The 18890-nt window shown below is 52.0% G+C and overlaps 1 protein-coding gene across 3 annotated transcripts in view; it reads right to left on the reverse strand.

Moving 5' to 3' along the window:
* Nucleotides 1–568: 568 nt before the first annotated feature.
* The window catches only part of Atf3 (activating transcription factor 3), a 50525-nt gene continuing 32203 nt past the window's right edge, over nt 569–18890 (reverse strand). Inside the window, exons 1-4 of one of the 3 annotated variants that reach the window (XM_006972097.4) lie at nt 13156–14017; nt 6386–6629; nt 3154–3261; nt 569–1974 (exon numbers count right to left, since the gene is read on the reverse strand). In XM_006972097.4, the coding sequence (XP_006972159.1) occupies nt 1777–1974; nt 3154–3261; nt 6386–6625 (546 nt within the window). In that variant the 5' untranslated portion in view covers nt 6626–6629; nt 13156–14017 and the 3' untranslated portion in view covers nt 569–1776. Of the gene's footprint in view, nt 1975–3153; nt 3262–6381; nt 6630–13155; nt 14018–18890 lie in introns of those variants that run through there. The other 2 variants (XM_076548219.1, XM_076548220.1) reach the window with 2 other exon arrangements.

Here is an 18890-nt window from a genome sequence, read left to right on the forward strand (position 1 = left end):
CTCCAAAACAAAGAAACTATCTGAGTGCCAAACAGTGGTGTGAAGGACACGTGTGGTGGCGTTTCAGGGTTTATTGACAGAAACTGAGCATCAAGGAGCAGACTGAGGCTCAGGGTTAGAAGCCATCAGCCTGGGCCAGGTGTCTATGGGCAACTGCACTCATAAACACACCCCTACACAAACATACATGCACACACACACTTAAAAGTAAGTTGAGCTGGAGAGATGGATCAGCAGTCAGCAGTAGTCAGTGCTCTCGGAAAGGATCTGGGTTCCATTCCCAGCACCCACAAGGTGGCTCAGGATCCTCTGCAACTCCAGTTCCAGGGGAATCCAACGCCTTCTTCCGGTCTCCTCAGGCACTGTATGCATGTGGTACACAGACACATGTGCAGGCAAACAACCATACATATTAAAAAACAAACAAACAAAACCCCACTGCCCTACCCAGTGTTCTCCCCATGAACAAAGGAAGCCATCCCCAAACACTCAGTGCTGATCACCCCATAACAGAGAGGCAGAGTCACTATTTTCAAAAGACTTAGTAGAAACCAGCACAACACTTAGGTTTACCATGTCTTATTCTGATATTTATTATGTTGACAGGCTAGGAATACTGGGATAAATAATACTTTCTCTCACAGAAAATTGTAATGATACAATTGAGTAAGATTAAATACTCTGAGGATTTCACAGAAACGTCAGAATTTTAACAGTAGCCAGAGTTCTGGTAGCCAGAGGGAGGGGCCTCCCAGCTGAAATGCTCTGGGCCGTATCTCAAAAACAAAAACAATGCCATTATCATCCTACAGTGCAGAAAGAAGCCTGGTCCTGCGCTTGGCTTCAAACACGCTTCTCCACGGGCTGTGGTTTCTGGCCATGAGGAAAGGAAATGGAGTATCTCTGCCTCGTCTAGTCTAGAACTCACTCCTGCTGTCACTGAGTGGGAAGGAAGAGTCCTACCCTTTGGAAGTTGGACTTTCTTTGTGCCTTCTTTCTATGACTGTAACAGTTTGCAGCCAAGGACCTGCTGTCGTGCCCAGGTTCTTCCTCAGCAGTGGGTACAGGGAAAGGAGGCGTCCTCTGTCAACACAAAGTGGCACAGCTGGCCATCAGGCCACTTTCACCCCTCTGGGCCAGGGAAGCTTACGTGGCCACCTGAATGCTTTTGAGGGATACTGTCCATGATGGCAGACTCCCAAAGTCTCAGAAATCAGTTCTGATGAAACTCCCGGGAAAGTCCTGACAGTGTTGTGCAAGACAAACATCCAACCAGCACAAAGCCTGGCTCTGAAGAGAGCGCAGTCATTCTGGGGCGTAGCAGCGTATTTTCTAGAAGCACACCCTGGCCATTGGACAACCTCGATAATGAGCATTCCCGCTCCATATTCCCTAGGAAAGATGGTGTCAGCTGCAGTGGGGGACGTGGTCCCACCCCACCTACTGAGGCAGACACTTCTGCATGAATCCCATTAGTGGGCATCCTGCTTTGCATGGGACCCCAGCCAGGGGCCAGCTAGATCATCTGAGAATGGCCAGGATGGTAAGGCCTAAATCCTGGAGTTAGTGAGACAAGGGATGCTCTTGCTCTGTGCCGCAGTTCACTCCGGGGCAGAATGGGACAAGGCAGTAGGCACCGCTGACCTTCCTGCCCCCACGGCTCTGGGCTGCTGAGGTTCTCAGAGTGCACAGGAAGCCAGCGTTCCAATGGCTTCAGGGTTTAGGGTGGAAAAGGAGGATTCAATAAGGACTCCCCAGTTGTCCCCCCGCCACCGCTTAGCTCTGCAATGTTCCTTCTTTGATCTGCTGGATAAAGAGGTTCCTCTCATCTTCCGGAGTCCGCCCATTCTGAGCCCGGACGATGCACGTGGGCCGGTGCAGGTTGAGCATGTATATCAAGTGCTGTTTCTCATTTTTCAGCTCCTCAATCTGGGCCTTCAGCTCGGCATTCACACTTTCCAGCTTCTCTGACTCCTGAGGGACAATGGACAGAGGCATTATGGAGGGGAGCTAAAGATCGGGGAGGTAGGAGGAACCACCTGGAAACCATGGATGGGGCTCATCAAGCTGGAGAGGCCTGCTGGGGGAACCATCCTACCCCAAAGATGGGAGGTCAGAACTAGGTGAGGGGTGGCACCAGCCCTGGAGAGGCCTCTGGAATTGGGGGTCATGTGGGCGGAGACTTGGAGATACCGCTGAGCCAGACTGCCATGCTTGCTGAAACTGCCTTAGTACTGAGGGCTGAGAGAGGGTGGCTCCAGTCGGTTCTCCAGGGCATCTGGGGAGCTGGGGAGAAATCCACACTGGTGGTGTAGTGTTTCCTCTGAATTTCTGATCCCACCAAGACTCTCATATCCACAGAGGTGTACTCAGAAACACAAAGCTTCCCAGGTTTTCACTGACCCTAAAGCAACAAGCAGAGATCCTAGGACCAGAGGCTAGCTCGAGTCTCTGCCAGAAGCTGGCCTGCACACACCCAGGGAGCAGAGATCCCGGAACCAGAGGCTAGCTCGAGTCTCTACCAGAAGCTGGCCTGCACACACCCCGGGGAGCAGACATGGGCCCTGTGGAGACGGGGGCCTGCCTTGCCTGTGAACCCATGCTGTGAACCCCTCATGTTCCTTGTGGGGTAACAGCCTGCCAGGGGACTCAAAGTGCTGGGTAAGCAGGGAGAAGGGAAACAAGATGGAGACCCAGGCAGGAACACAGTATAAGTACTGCTTCCAGGTTACCAGAGCAAGCTGGAGGGTAAGAAAAGCTTTGCTTGAGAGTCATGGCAGTCGCAGGGTTTGATTGCTTTGTTCTATTTGGTGAAACTGGTGAACAAAGCCTCGTGAACCTGAAAGTCTGGACACTGCTGGGGGTATGTGTGCCACAGCGTGCATGTGGAGGTCGTCAGTCTTCTCCTTCCACAGTGGCTTCTGGGTGTCGAACCCAGGTTGCTGGGCTTGCTAGCCCTGGATACTGAAGTTTTTCAACCCACAGATCTTCACTCTGTGTATCCAGAGTCCCCTGGATCATGCTCACAGCATTGCTCCTTCCTCTGCCCACAGCTGGCATTTCTGCACCACCCACAACCCCCTCCACCAACGGCACAAGGCTGATGAGGGCAGGTGTAGGCACCGTGCAAGGGGACGCTTGGCCAACACTCACTTTCTGCAGGCACTCGGTCTTCTCTTTCTTCTTGTTTCGACACTTGGCGGCTGCGATCTTGTTTCTTTCCCGCCGCCTCCTTTTCCTCTCATCTTCTTCAGGGGCTGCCTATAAAACCCCACAGGCACACAGTAAGCCACCAGGAACCCCAAATACCAAGGCTGAGGGTATTTTGGTTTGGGGATCTTGTTTGTTTTTAATCACATATGCGTATGTTTGTAAATCTATGTTTGTCTGTGTGTATATCTACCACATGCATTCATGGTGCCTTCAGAGGCCAGAAGAGAGCGTTGGATCCCCCGGAGCTGGAGTTACAGGCTCCTGTGAGCCACCCAATGTGGGTGCTAGGAATGGGGTGCTGGGAACTCCAGTCCTCTGGAAGAGCAGCAAGTGCTCTTAACCACTGACCCACTTCTCCAGCCTCATGGTCTAGATTTTTGTGTGAACTCCCTACATACACGTGCATGCACACACGTGAAAATAAATAACAAAATCTAAAATCAAAATTTTATTCATTAATAGAATTACATTTGAAATTAGTAAATTAAAGTATAATCTACTTTAAAAATGCATTTGGATTTTGAAAGAATTTCAATTTTAAATTGGTAACTATTGATACTAATTATAAGTGTGTCCTCTCCTCTGAGGCCAGGAATTACCTCCGATCACTCCCTGGCCACACTCTCCTGTTAGTAGTGCTGACTTGGGAAGTTATGAAACTTTTGGGGTGGGAGACATGGCCGGCGGAGGAGGGAGACATGGCCGGAGGAGGCGGGTCACATGACTGGCGGAGGTGGGAGACATGGCCGGCGGAGGCGGGTCATGGCACAAGGAGGGGAGGGTTGTAGTCTTAATCCACTTCTGAGCTTTGCTTTTTGAGCCACAAACATGTGCACAAGCTCCCACCACTGTGCACAAGCTCACCACTGTGCACAAGCTCCCACCACTGTACACAAGCTCTCACCACTGTGCACAAGCTCCCACCACCGTGCACAAGCTCTCACCACTGTACACAAGCTCTCACCACCGTGCACAAGCTCTCACCACTGTGCACAAGCTCTCACCACTGTGCACAAGCTCTCACCACTGTACACAAGCTCCCACCACTGTGCACAAGCTCTCACCACCGTTCACAAGCTCCCACCACCGTACACAAGCTCTCACCACCGTACACAAGCTCTCACCACCGTGCACAAGCTCTCACCACTGTGCACAAGCTCACCACTGTGTACAAGCTCTCTCCACTGTACACAAGCTCTCACCACCGTGCACAAGCTCCCACCACTGTGCACAAGCTCTCACCACCATGCACAAGCTCTCCACTGTGCCCAGAACTTCCCCAGCCACCATGTCTTCCCCGTGTGATGGACTGTATCTGTCCCCTGAACTGTGAGGGGACACTTCCCCAAATGTCACCATTCAGTCACAGTGACAGGAAGATAACTAACATCTGTCTTTACCCGGAGCACGAGGGCACGCCCTTCCCATGAAGTCTGTGAGCTCCTGGAGCAGAGGGACTCGAGACCATTAATGGCACTAAAACGGTATTAGCCCACAGCTGGATGCTGCTGGGGGTAGTGCACTGAACCACCTGTCGATTCAGCCAACAAATCACACTGATGTCCTGGGCCTCATTCTGGGTCAATACTGGGGCTTTCAGAGAACAGATCCCTGTCCAGCTTTGGGGAGTGCGGACCTCCGTGGATGTCCACCCAGACCCGACTCAGTCTACGGACTGATGAGCAATGGCCACATCTGGCCACTGAGCTCTGCTTAAGGCCAAAGTCCATGGTGGGCTGGCCGATGTCAGACCCTGTCAGCTTTAGGGGCCATGACTGACCCACTCTGACCTTTCCCTATCCTTTTGGACCAGAAGACACTGACCGTGGATCGAGATGGAGGTCTCGCAATCTAGAGAAGCAAAGCTCAAGAGAGAATAATGGAAGAGGAGTCTCTGTCTTTCATGTCTCAGGGCCACAGACCCAGTAAATACAACACACAGACACAGACACACAGACACACACAGAGATGTGCATGGTGGGTGCACAGAGAGATGGCTCAGTGGTTAAGAGCGCTTGCTGCTCTTGTGGGGATTTGGGTTTGGTTCCCAGCACCCACATGGTGGCTCACAACTGTTAACTCTGGTTCCAGGGGACCCAAAACCCTCTTCTGGCCTCTGTAGGTACCAAGCATGCACACAGTGCACATACATTCATTATTCTTCTCCAGAGACTCTCCAACTGTCCTGCCCTGTCCATCTACATGTCTATCTAGCCTCCCTACCCCCCCCCCTTTTCCTACTACTGTATCTTGTTATTTCAAACTATATCATTTGGGAAAAAAAAATCTCCCAGAATGTCCCAGACACTCTCCAGTACTGGACTTGATACCTGCAACTGTTTTGTGGTACCCTCTCTGACCTCCTCCGAGTTAGCTGGGAGCACAGCTAATACCCCCAACGGCATCCATGGCAACAGCATCATAAATAATGCCTGTTCCCATTCACTGGATGCTGTGAGCCAGGTTCCCCTCAGACCTTCCACAAATGTCAGTCCTCGGCTGGAGAAATCAAACAGTCATGATTTATCCTGGATGCTAGAGATCAAACCCCAAACCTTACATTCACCGCTGAGCTGTGACCCCAGTCCTCAGCCTCCTTTTAAAGGCACAGCTTTTGCACCAGCTTCACCCCGAGCCCCAGGGCTGCAGTCACACACATAAGTAAGCCTGAACTATTCCCAACCCAGAAAGGCTAACAGAGGTGCAAGAGTTCATCTCTGATGCTCTTGAAGCAGCAAAGTCACCAGCAACCACGGCTCAGTAACCAAGTCTGTTATTCCAGGTGTCTTATGGGAAGATTGCTCAACACAGAACAGTGCATGTGCATGAGTGGGTGTGAGCCCAGAGCAAACACATGATATCCCAAGTCTGTGGGCATTGTTGCCAGCGAGAGGAGGGCTAACCTCCTGGTCCTTGGTCCCGACGGTGATGAAAACACCATCAGACTCCACTTCTTGGAAAAGACTCCACACTAAACCCACATCTTCAAGCACCTGCTCATTCGTGTGTTCTAGGCTCTGTCCCACTATCCTTACACAACAGAATTGAACTCCCCAAGGGCAGTGCTTTTGTTGATTCTTTTCCCCGGCTCTAGCCTCCTGCATGCGCTGGCACATGGAGTGTGTGTGATAGACACGTATTTTGAGAATGGATGTGTGTTGGCGGGACCCACCTCCGATTTCGTGACTGACGTCTCCAGGGGTCTGTTGTTGACGGTAACTGACTCCAGCGCAGAGGACATCCGGTGGTACAGGTGCTTATTCTGGATGGCGAACCTCAGCTCTTCCTTGACAAAGGGTGTCAGGTTAGCAAAATCCTCAAATACCAGGGATCCAGGAGGTGAGAGGCAGGGGACGATGGCCGACGCACTGACTTCTGAGGCAGAGACCTGGCCTGGATGTTGAAGCATCATTTTGCTGAAAGAAAAAATTAAGCCCAAACTGCTTCAGGGGTCCTGGGGCGTGGGATGCAACCGGGCCAAAGTGCAGCCCACCCCAAAGTCCCATCAGCCCCTGGGCTTCTGGTTTGTTTCATTTCATGCCCGTCTCTTGTCCATGGCTGGAGAAATTATAGGGAATAAGGGAGAACATATTACTGTTGTTTGGCTAAGTGGACATGTTGTCAAACTGTCTCCTAAGTATTTATGTGCATCCCCTGACCAGTGCTGTCCTCAACCCTGGCCAGCTTCGTCCTGCGGCACTTAACGCTGGCTGGGCAAAGTACTGAGAAGAGGTGGTTGTCAAGTGGTCTGTTCTAAACAGGTGTGCTGTGGGATGTTAATGTATGTCCTGTGGGAGCCCTTCTTGGGTTCCTTGTGGCGTTACCCAGCAGGTTTGCATAGAGGATGATTAGGACCATGGGCCTGAGTGCAGGTGTCTGAGATGGTCTGCACTTGGCTGTATTGGGGGATGGTCTGTATGTCAAGTTGCTCTGATTGGTCAATAAATAAAACCTGATTGGTCGTGGCTAGGCAGGAAGTATAGGCGGGACTAACAGAGAGGAGAAATAAAAGAACAGGAAGGCAGAAGGAGACGCTGCCAGCCACTGCCAGGACAAGCTGCCAGCCACTGCCAGGACAAGCAGCATGTGAAGATGCTGGTAAGCCACGAGCCGCGTGGCAAGGTATAGATTTGTAGAAATGCGTTACTTTAAGATATAGGAACAGTTAACAGGAGGCCTGCCACGGCCATACAGTTTGTAAGCAATATAAGTCTCTGTGTTTGCTTGGTTGGGTCTGAGCGGCTGTGGGACTGGCGGGTGACAGAGATTTGTCTTGACTGTGGGCAAGGCAGGAAAACTGTAGCTACACAGGTGCCCCCCCCCCTCACACACACACACACACACACACACACAGGAAGAAGGGGAAAGCGTTGTGAACTGCTGCTTTCTGGACATGACATGGCTGTGGTTACCTGCAGAGGACCCTGTAAGATTGAGCCTATCAACATTCCAGCATGGATTAGGTCCCAGCTTGAGGTCCCAACCCTAACCTAGGAGCTGTTAGCAGTGAACCCCTGCTGGTGAAAGGGGTCACTTAAATGCAGTCCTGTAGTCACAGGTTAAGTTGCCCCTGCTCCAGTAACTAACCCCAGAGCCATGCTCACGAAAGCAATGCTAATTAACGTCAACAGACCACCAAAAATTTTTTTTCATGCTATCCTCATTGTGAATAAAACAAATTCTTAAAACACACCGCTCAAAGATGATTAAAAGTTTGAGAGGGCTGACTTTCCAAGGTCCTCTTCTATTTGTTTGCCTGGTATACAGAGTATACAAATGTGGCCTCAGTCCCCCAAGAGAGAAAAAAAAACAAAACAAACAAACAAAAACATTAAAAACCAAACACCAGCACCTTTTGGAATTCTGTTTTTAGTCTCTTTTTAAAAAAGAAACTGGAAAGACACCTGAAATCAAGACAAATCTGCCAGTGAGTGGAAGTAGAAGCAGGAAGTTGGGGCCTTGAATTCCACGACTCTGTGGCGGAAGTTTCTCCCGCAGGAAGCTGGGCCAGGGAGTGGGAACGAGGAAGCTGGGTGTGTTTCTTCAACCCAGTCCTTGGGCAGGGGGTGGGAATGGTGGGAACTCAGGTCCTTTGGGAACAAGGAGCCCCTTTTAATGAGAAGGTGCCAAAGCAAGGACTTCCGGGCAAGCCAAAGGGAAAGGGAGAAGATCTGGGTTTATGGGGTGTTGTTTCCTCTGAGGTACAAGGAGAGAGGCTTGGGACAGGGGGTCCTGGGATGGGCCTGGTCACAAAGCAGCAGGCCGTTCAGCTCTGTAGGACTCAGTCTTCATCTGGAAACTGGCTCAGAACAACCCAAGCCAGCAAACCACTGCGGAAACTCTGTCCCCGAGCCAGGCCCAGCACTGGCCCGCGATGCCTGCTGACCAGGTGGACAACTGAATAAACCAAGTGGGATGAAGTAGTCCTACCAAATGGCCCCCTCATTCTACAGGCCTGCAAAGCCACAGGGTCACCAAAGTCAAGGGCAGAAGCAGTCTGGAAAAACACCCTCACATCGTCTGCTTTCCCGGCGGGGACTCCCACCCTTCCCCCAGCAGGAGCAGTGAGTGAGCAGAAACAGAAGGACTGCATTTGCCTACAGTGGTCAGTCAAGTCCCAGAGGACAGGAAGTCTTTCAGCAAACCTCCCACGTTAAAGGAAAACCTATCTACCTGTCTCTTTGAGCCTTGTGAGAGCCCGATGCTGTTAAACCCAGTCCCATGTACATGAGTTAACTGAGGTTACGTTAACGCGGGACAGTACCGGGCACGGGGATTCGTTTTGCTTGGCTGCAGAACTCATGGCCTTAATTTATACGCTGCATACCCGAATATTTTACTTCACTCAACAACAAACAACAAACAAACAAACAAAACCCAGAGCAAAAGTTTGGAGGGTGAGTGGAAGCAGACAGGAAGTCCCGAAAGAAACCGTGGCGGGGGTACTAAGCAACAATTCCCAGGGAACCCCTGAACTCTGTTCAAAGAATCGCTAGTCTTTTTATATCGGGTACACACTCAGCTACTGCCTGCATCCAGGTGTAAGTTTAAATGGGCTGTTTTATCCATAAAATTCCCAAACCAGTACTAGAAGAAAAAAAAATATTTGGAGACCACTTAGTTATGTGTTGTGACTATCCCCCAGTGGCTTCTTCTTCCTCCCCAAAGGTAGGCTGTTAACAAGTACCCCATTTCCCCAAGAGTGGTGTGAGGGACTAAGAAAACCATGGGGCCCTGGAAAACATCCGTGCCACCAGGAGCGACACCAGTCCTCCGAGGATCTCCTGCAGAGGGCTGGCTGCTCTCCCGTGGAGACTCAGTGGGGTCTGTTGGGTCACCTTTTCTGATGTTAAATGCTCCTCCCAAGGGTCCCTGTCGGTGGAGATCTAAGGCCCACAGGTGGAGGCAGAAATTCCAGACCAGCAAAGGCTGCCCTCCACTAGCCAGAAGAACTCAAGAAATGCATACAATTCTCTCCCAAACAGCAGGCGCCGAGACTGAAGGTCCCTTCACTGACTCCTGTCAACTCTGTTCCTCTGGCTTCTGAAGCCAGAGGCTCAACATCCTCCCAATCACCCTCACTTCCCCCTGCTTTCCAGTTTTACTCAAAACAAAACAAAACATCCAGCTAAGGGATGGAATTCAGAGCTGCCACTGGCCTGGCCTTCGTTTGCAGGACTGGATGGCTCATCTGCACTTATAGTCTGAGCCACAGAAGTTGAGTTCGTCCCTTTAGACACCCAGCTAAGTTTCCTAGTGAGCGCCTGGGGCTTAGAGTCTGCTGTCTGGGACTTTCCCCCATCCTCCTTAGAGTAAAGACAGGAAGAAACCGAGGAATGTCAGTGGTATGGAATGCTTTTGTGAAAAGCTGGGGGTGGGGCTTACTTGGGGACACAGCGTATAGTAAAGTTGTCAAGAAAGCCTTTCTGATAATCAGGTGGCTCCATCTGTAAAGATTCCGGCTCCTGTTCTTTCTGGTTGTCTTGGATAGTCACCTCCAGAGAGTGAGCCTAGAGTCAGGCTGTGTCCTCCAGGGAAACAAAGTCTAAATCTTGGGCTTGTTTTCAGGGGCCCTCTACCACACCCAGCATAGCAAAGAGGGAGAGCTGAGTGAACTCTCTACACTGACCATAAAACTGTCTTCTGGATTTGCTTCAGGACTGGCGTTCTGTTTCTGCTTCATGACTTCCAATCAGAAACTCTGTCATATCGTTGGCCACATCATTTTCAAGAAAGTGAAACTTCACTCATTTATTTAACTAGAAATTCAGCTCCTCGATTTTTATTTCCGAGTAGTTACGATGGCTTTGAAATTTCACTTTTGATTTCCACTTCCTTCCATTGAGCCAGCTGCAAGCCAACCTGTTAGTAGTCTAGTCGGGAGTGGGTAGCCGCCTTTCCCTGGCTCTCCACAGCCTGTCTGTCTCCTGCTCGTGGGCCGGGGGTGCAAGGCTGAGCTTCAGGGTCAGTGACTTATCTCCAGGTCTCTGGCTGCCACCCACTAGCTGACCACCCACTCGGGAGCTGGAGGCTTTCTGACCTTCAGAACCTATCTGAAAACTGTGAGTGCGGTTGCCAATACCCTCCCCGGGCTGTGAAGAAAAACACATCACACACACACACACACACACACACACACACACACACACACACACACACACGCATACTTGAAAACATAAGAGATCGTCACCCACACACACATTCGGACTCCACCTTCCCCTACAGAGAAGCTGATTTGGTTGCCTATTCAGTGTAGTTCTATTCGTGGGGAACTGACTGGAACCCTGAGAATTTCAGGTCGATCTGTCACAACGGTATATGGTCCTGAGTTCCCGAGACACCAGGTAATTTCCACTCCACTATTGCTGACATCAGCACTTCTCCATTGCTGTTGTGTTCTTCAGAGATTTCGAGTTTTCACAAGAAATCATTTCTCTCTTGAAGTTTCTGTGGTGTCCTGGCCATGTCCCTCCTGTCCTGGCTGGATTACCCTGGAGCCAGTTCCTTAAGGAATCAATCACACAGGCTCTGGCTAAAGGTGCCTGTCAGAGGGACCCAGCCTTAGAATTGTCTAGATCAGATCCTCATTTTGTCCTCATTTAGTAAACTGAGGTCCAGGAAGGGAAGCGATTTGCCTAAACTCACAGAGCTGGAGGGTGGTCCAGTCCAGCCAAGTGGCTGAAACCACGTTCTGCCACCCATCAGTTCAAGACAGCAACCATAGGCAGAGCCGTCAGCCAGGTAGCAGCAGGTCAAGAGTCCCACACCTGGAACCTTCACAGAGGAGGCTTTGACAGACAGGAAGGGGTCACATAAGAAACGGGTGTGCAGAGAAGGGATTTAGATGGTCACAGACACTGGGTGCTCTTCTCCACCTGGTCAGCAACCTCTGAAACCTCAGATAGAAACAACCGCAACCTCCGCCCCCAGGCAAGAGCCTGTCTGTGGTAACATTATCCCACAACAAATGCTACATGCAAAACATGTGCTCCCTTGATGACACATGCCTGTAATCTCAGCACTTAGGAGCTGAGGCTGGAGGATTGCTATGAGTTTGAAGGGAGCCTGGGTTACATAGGGAGACCCTGTCTCAAAAAAGCCAAACAAGGAAGAGGGAGAATAAAAATTTTTAAATAATTGAGCTTGGCAATTCCTTTAATTTATGAGAACGCCTGCGATCTACATAATTAATTTAAGGAAAATAAAATGGCTAGGAGGAAAATTTAAAAATGGGATTTGAAAATGAGAGTGGGGTGGGAGCAGAGAACCGACCGAGGGAAGAAAGATAGGAGGCAGGGATGGCGAGGAAACCCCTTCCCTTCCTGCCTCAGAGAATGGTTAGTAACACCGGGTGGGAAGCCGTTCTCTCAAGATCCCTTCCTGGCTCCTTGTATTTCCGTTATTTCACTCTAAAAACTGAAAATCTTCAGTCAAAACCTGGCCAATGAACCACACAGCACACGGTTATCTCAGCACTTGGGAGGCTGAGGCAGGGGGATCACCAGGAGTTTAAGGGCAGTCTGGATTACAGAGTGAGACAACTCCCAACACAACACACATATACAACAAACAACCCCCAACACACACACACACACACACACACACACACACACACACACACACACGCTTGTGCAAGTGGTTCCACACCCTGGTCCCTCCACCCCTTCGATCCAGTCCCCGAGGTTCTCTTCGACTACACAAAGCAAAGAAATCCAAGGACCGGTTAAAAGAAAGCCAGAGCCACAGCAACGGCGAGAGAGGCTGGAGCTGACGTCCCAAGCCCAGCCGCTGGACTTCAGCGGGTGCCGAGACCTCTCCGCACTCCGCCCCGGGGCAGCGCGATACCAGCGCTCGCCGCCTCCAAACTAATCCCAACTCACTTTCGCTCGCAGCTCTCTACGCGGTCCCGCCGCCTAGAGCTCCGCTCTCGGGAGCGCAAGGCGACCTCCAGCGGCTGTGCCGGGACCTCGGACCGAGCGTTCCTTCCCCATTCATTTCGCTCGGTCCCGGGAGCAGCGCTTCCACCAGCCGCGGCCACCGCGCCTCTCTGCGGAGTCAGGAGGGACCGGCTCCGGCTCCGGCTCCGGCGTCCGGACAGCAAGTGAGGGACGAGTGGACCGCGATCCCGAGAGTGTGGGTCACCCCCGCGCACCAGCACCCACCACCCACCCAGACGACCTCTCCTAGCTACAGGCTGAGAGCGCGCGATCTCCTCCGTCCCTGGGCATCTTTCAAGCCTCAAAAGAGAAAGTTCGTTCTTTCACTTTACTAGAAACTTTATCTCAACTCGGAGCGGCAGCGCCAAGGAGCAGTTCAGCTGAGCGATTGTAGCGCGGGAGATTAGGGCTCCAGTCCCGGGTGGCTCAGGGGTCCCGGGACTGGTCACTAGAGGGGAGATGCGAAGGGAAGGGCGGCTCTCCACCGCGTAGCTCTAATGCTCACCTCCAGTCTCCGCTCGGGGCGGCCAGGGTCCAGAGAGCGGCCAGAGGCGGGCGGTGTGTCCCGCCGGCGGGCGAGCACCACGGACTCAGTGGGAGCGCGGACTGGCCGGGAGGCTCCGCCGGGGAAGCACCGTGCCCAGCGCGCCTCGCAGAGTGAGACTGTGGCTGAGAGCGCGTTGCATCACCCCTTTTATAGCCCTCGCGCTGGCAAGGCGCTCGCTTAACTCCAGGTTACCAATCCCAGGCTGACGTAATGCTATTAATAGCTTCCAGGGAAAACTGGCCAGAGGAGGGCCGAGGGCGGGGCTAAGGGTGGGTGGAGACCGCGGAGTTGGTGATGCAAGTGCGAGAAGGGGCGGTCACCGAGCGTCCTGCGCGCCTCGCACGCCCGGGACACACACACACACGCCCGCCCTCTTTCTCCATATCAGGCCCGGAGTCGCCCGGGCGCACCGCCAGTTGTGCGTATTCGCCGCTGCGTGTTCCAGGCATGAGCCAATGGTGCCCAAGCCAGCGGCATGACTCCACCGCCCTGGCATCTCTCCCTCTGCTAGGTTGGGGAAGGGGGAGGGGTGCTCGGGAGGCGGGTCCTGGCGGTGGCCCAGACTAGGTGAAGCTGGGAAGCGGGCACGACCTTTCTCAAAAATGCGTGGTCATTTTTCTAAAACTTCAGGAAAAAAGCGCCTTCTCTGGCCAGCGGCTTGGCTCAAGGAGGGGGCAAGGACGGGGGAGAGGTGACAATCTCCCGCGTGAAGTAGGTGCCCAAAGTTACCCTCCGGTGAATCCACACCGTTACCCGCCTGTGTGACCTCCGCCGCCGCGGGCCCCGCTAGCAGCCGTGGGTTAACGCAGACGTTGGGCGGGCCTCGTGCTCCCACGCCCGCGCCCCCTGCACACGCAGGAGCCTCCAGACTCGCTAGGAACCGGAGCTGCTCGTGATAGGACGCTGTCAGTTTGGTTTGGGGTTTTTAGTAACAACCACAAAACATTTTAAATGAACAGGGAATTCTCAGCGAAAGCAAGAGGAGGAAAGATCTGGGGCGATCAGAGGCCACCCAGCGCAGGGCTAAGGAGGGTTGGGGCAAGACGGCTGGGGAGCCTGGGCAAGAGGACGCTCTGATCTTCACGCGCCCGGCCTTGGCAGAGGTGGGGAACAGGGGGTCCTCCTGGATGTCAGGAAATGTTCAGAAAAAGACCACCTCCAGGTTTCTAGTTTCTGTCTGCAGGGACAGAGAGCTGTGCTGAGACCCTGCCACCCGGTTCAAGTCGGAACTTAGAGCCCTCTGTCCTCAAATCTGGTGGCGGGAAAAATGGGACGTAGGGCTTGAGTTTCAAGCGGAGACCTCGGCGGAACTGGGTCTGAACCTTGAAAACAGGTTCCTGGTTCTGAGCCAGTAATTCCGAAGGACTCGGCTGAGCGCAATACCCCGGGTGGGTCTCTCTAGCTCACCAAGGGCTAGAGGAGCGCACGAATGCGGCCCAGGACTCGCACACCTGCCCGGGAAGCCTGCGGGCACACACATGGGGCAGGACGCGGAGATGCAAAGACAGAGGCACCTGCTAACACCTGCCTTTGAAGGCGATCAGAAGGTCACAGAGTGGTTGTTAGGATAAGTAGCGGAATTGTCCGGGTGCCGCTGCCCCCATAGCACCTGCCACCTGGATTGTTACAGTCGTAAGGGCAAGTCTCAGTCTCTCTCTTACACACACACACACACACACACACACACACACACACACACACACACACACACACACACCGGCGTTACACCCTAAGGAACTGATGTCCCTTGAGACAGACACTTTGGACAGAATCAAGTTCTCTGCACCCGGGTTCCTCCAGTCCAAGCCAGAGCCTCGCCCTTCACAGGCCCCTGCCCTGCCCTCCAGCGAGGCCCCCCGAACTCTCTCCGCCCCCGCCAGCCGGGAAAGCCTGAGGTGGTTCCATCCCGGGGATCCTCGTAGATCCTGCCAGGATCTGACGCGATTGCAGTAGTGTGGCGCGGGAAGCGCCGGGCGGGTGTTTTGCTTTGGTTTTTGCCTTGGTAACGGCTCTCGGGGCCACACCCTCCGTCTCCCACGCCCACACCCTGCTCCACACCTCCACGGCCCGCCCTTCAGCCGACCTGCAGGCAGGTAAACCCCGGGCGTGTCGGCACAACCCCGAAGAATGCGAGGTGCCTAGAAATGAAAGTCACTTGGGATCTCCACTTATCCGTCCCAGCTCTGTACAGACTGCCCTCGAATAAACAGCACCACTGTACCGTGAGACAAGGAGATGGGGGGACACACGAAGCACCGCCCCCCCAGCTGATGTGAACCCCTACAGAAATCCTTAACTGTTCTACGGATTAAACTGCGGTTCCATTAATACCCGAGCCAGACTGTGGAGGTCGGTCCTGTCCTCAAGGGGAAGACCAGCGCCCTCGGAACAGTGGAAGGGTCTCGTGGACCGACAAAGTCCGCAGAACGCGGAGGACACCTTGTGGTGCTCCCACCCAGTCTTTCTGCTGTTCTAACCATTAGCTTTCAATCTCCAAGTCGCACCTGGATGGAAACGCTCTCAATTGTTTACAGAGCTCCGAGTCTGCCATCCTCCGCCTCCCTCTCCTACTGAAACCCTAAAAGCGATAAGACTCTCCAGGGAGTAGTCTGCCACCCCCACTTCCCCAACTTGAATGAAACTCCTATCCCAGGCAAACAAAAGCCACTTTCTGCCTGCCTGGGTCCCCTGGGCTCCCGGGAGACTCGTAAGCGGCTGAGAAAAACGGAAAGGAAGAGCCCCCCCCCCCCCAAGATTTGGGCCAAAGGAACTCGTCAACATCTGAGTCCTCTCGCTCCTCAGTTTACCCTGACTTGATGTCACTAGTGTCTAGCGCACGCACTCTCCCCACAAACACGGTAGCGCCACGCAGAGGGGCATGACAAGCTCCGGCACCCAAATCGCTTGCAGACACAATGGCAAAGGAATGCCTCTCCAGCCCTGTAAGAGCTGTAAGCCCTGGCTAGCGTGATTTCAGGGGTTAATCCTCAGTCAAAGAGGGTTATGCGGAAACTTGAATGTTGTGGAAGTTTTCGCCAGAGAACCGCCCGCCGGGGGAGCCCGTATGCAGATCCGCTCCGGTCTGTTTTGCTGAGTGAGATAAGAATTGGAGATTTCATGCTGGGGCATGTACCAAAGGAAGAGGGAAAATTAAAAGGGGAGGGGAAGGAGCCAGGCAGCTAAAAACAGTCCCCTCGTGGCAACCAAAACTAAACACAAAAACATTGCAAGGAGCCAAAAGCAAAAAAGGAAAAGTTCAGAGATATTTAAAGGTTTTTGCAGTTCAGTGGGCGATCCCTTTCCACATTCCTCTGCCTCCTTAACTATGTTCTTCAGACTCCGAGGCTGTATTTGCTCAGAGAACTCTAGAAACGAGTTACCATATCCAGGGCAGCTTGAGTTGACCGCCTGGCCTGTCTGTGCACGGATCTCGACCTCACTTCTTCACTTGGAAAGGGAGAGGGGAGGGTTTTTTCCCCAGCCCGTGCTCTTGGCCAAGTTGAATGTGGGAACTACTAATTTAAGTCTCTTAAAGTACATCCTCAGGAAAAGAGGCCGCACACAGTGGGAGCTGAAGTGTGGGAGGCCCTGACTGGAGTGTGGATGCTGCACTTAGCCGCCATGTCCCCTCGGTAGTCCCACTCATTTCATCTCCAGGTTTACGTCTCCCCCTCACTGAAGAAAAAAAAAAAAAAAGACCCACTGAGAATGAGGCACACAGTCAGAGTCTTTAATTGTGGATTTCTTTCTGGGGTACCCTCTGTCCCCTTCATTAGTGAGAAGCTGAGGATGGTATCTGATAACACCTCACGACAATCATGAGGGGGGCTAGGATGAGATCCCCTTCCCCCCAGAAGCAGCAGGAGTTGTAAGGAGTAGAAAGCCTTGTTCTCCATCCATCACAACTAGTCAGACACTGGTGCTGGAGGATGGTGGCAAAGCACCCTGGGCTGGGCTGGGCATTCCAATACCCTTCTAGTTCTGCCTTTTTTAACTTGAGAAAGGTAGGTCCTCTTTCAGGGCTTCCACTTGTTGTTATGGAGGCCCCTGGACTGGACTAGGAGGGTCCTGAATGGAGCCTCTCCTCCCCAAAGCCACCCAGCTGCCTTGCAGACCTGTGCCAGGCGAAGAGCTGGCTCTGGGGAAAGCTGTTGCACGGGACGCGACTGACCCACTTTGCAGTCTCATTTCTCTAGAAAGTACGGCTGAGAAGTGCTGTCAGATCTGGTCCTCAGACACAGCCTGTCCTCTCTCCCCCCAGTCACTGTCAATGTCTCTAAAATCTTAACCCATGTGGGTACCCAGCCAGAGGGGAGCTCACCATAGCGCCGAGGCAGGGACTGCATCTTTTGAGGACATCTTGCATATAGACATGAACTTTGGAGCAAATCTAGGTAGCAGCTATTCCCTCTTATGAGAGCAGATCCTGGGGCCCTAGAAACCTGAGATGAGGTTGTAGAAGCTCCAGTGTTAGCAGGACAGAGCAGGTCTGAGACGTCCACAGGTGGACCTCCAGCAACTGGGTAAGTTTGCAAGTCATAAACATACTATCTCAGCTTGCCAATCCACAGACGGTTATTCAACATTAATGCCCCTTAAAGCATTGGTATAAAAATCAGATGACATAATAATAGATGTGAAAGTGAGTTGAAAACAGTTTTAAAAGCTATACTGACAGGCTCATAGCTGGACATGGCAGTACATGCTTGTCATCGGAACACATGTGGGACTGAGAGAGAAAAGGCAGAAAGTTTGAGGCCACCTTGTGATGTACAGCCCTTGGACATCAGCCTGGGCTCCACAGCAAGATTCTGTCCCTAAAAACAAAAGCAAGCTTCTCTTACAATAATATTTTTGCCATTATGAGAATTAGGGGGAAAGACAAGAGAAAAAAAACATACCTATAATCTCAGACTATCAGTATTGTGACGTATCTTTCTGGCTTTCCCCCTCATACATATGGTTTTAAAACATACTCATGGTTTTATATTTGCAACTTCAGACCTGTTCTTTTGCTTATCACTGGAGAGTGCATGGTGTTTATTGCCATCATTTTTTTTTCTGCTTAAAAACATGTTCATTTTATTGTAAGACAGAGCACACATACTGATGTTTCATAGAACAAATATATGTAGATTTAAATAATAAAATATACTGAAGATTGCCATCCTGTCTAAGAAGTAGATTGCCACCTCCAGTGTTTAGAAGCCTGCAAATGGCCCTACTGACATCATCTGCCCCTGCCTCCCAATGGGACCCTCCCAAAGGGAACCACTGCCCTGGTTCATTCCTGTAGTCTGTGGGAGCTCATGGGTGTTGTGTAACTTACTCAGTTGTTACCCTACGTTTAGTATCTAGGGTGCTATCACCATTTTACTAACACACTAGACAAACTTCAGTCTTTTTTATGGGAAAAAAAAAAAAACCAACTGCCGCTTCACTTGGGTTGCTTAAATGGAATTAGGAAAGGGCCTTGGTTCTATCTTCAAGTGCTACATAGACTGGAAGGGAGAAGGACCCCAGGAGCCTGAGACAACCTGCATCCTCCCTCTTTTGGTAACATCCAGAGAAAAAAACCTGCAGGCTCTTTTTCCATGGAGAATGGCCTTTAACCCTTCCTTGCTCTACTATCAAGATTCCCTTGATAATCTGTCTGCGCGCTATGGAAAAGGAAATCTAGTCTGCAGCACGAG

Source organism: Peromyscus maniculatus, chromosome 11 (genome assembly GCF_049852395.1).
Source record: "Peromyscus maniculatus bairdii isolate BWxNUB_F1_BW_parent chromosome 11, HU_Pman_BW_mat_3.1, whole genome shotgun sequence".
NCBI classification, from domain to species: Eukaryota; Metazoa; Chordata; class Mammalia; order Rodentia; family Cricetidae; genus Peromyscus; species Peromyscus maniculatus.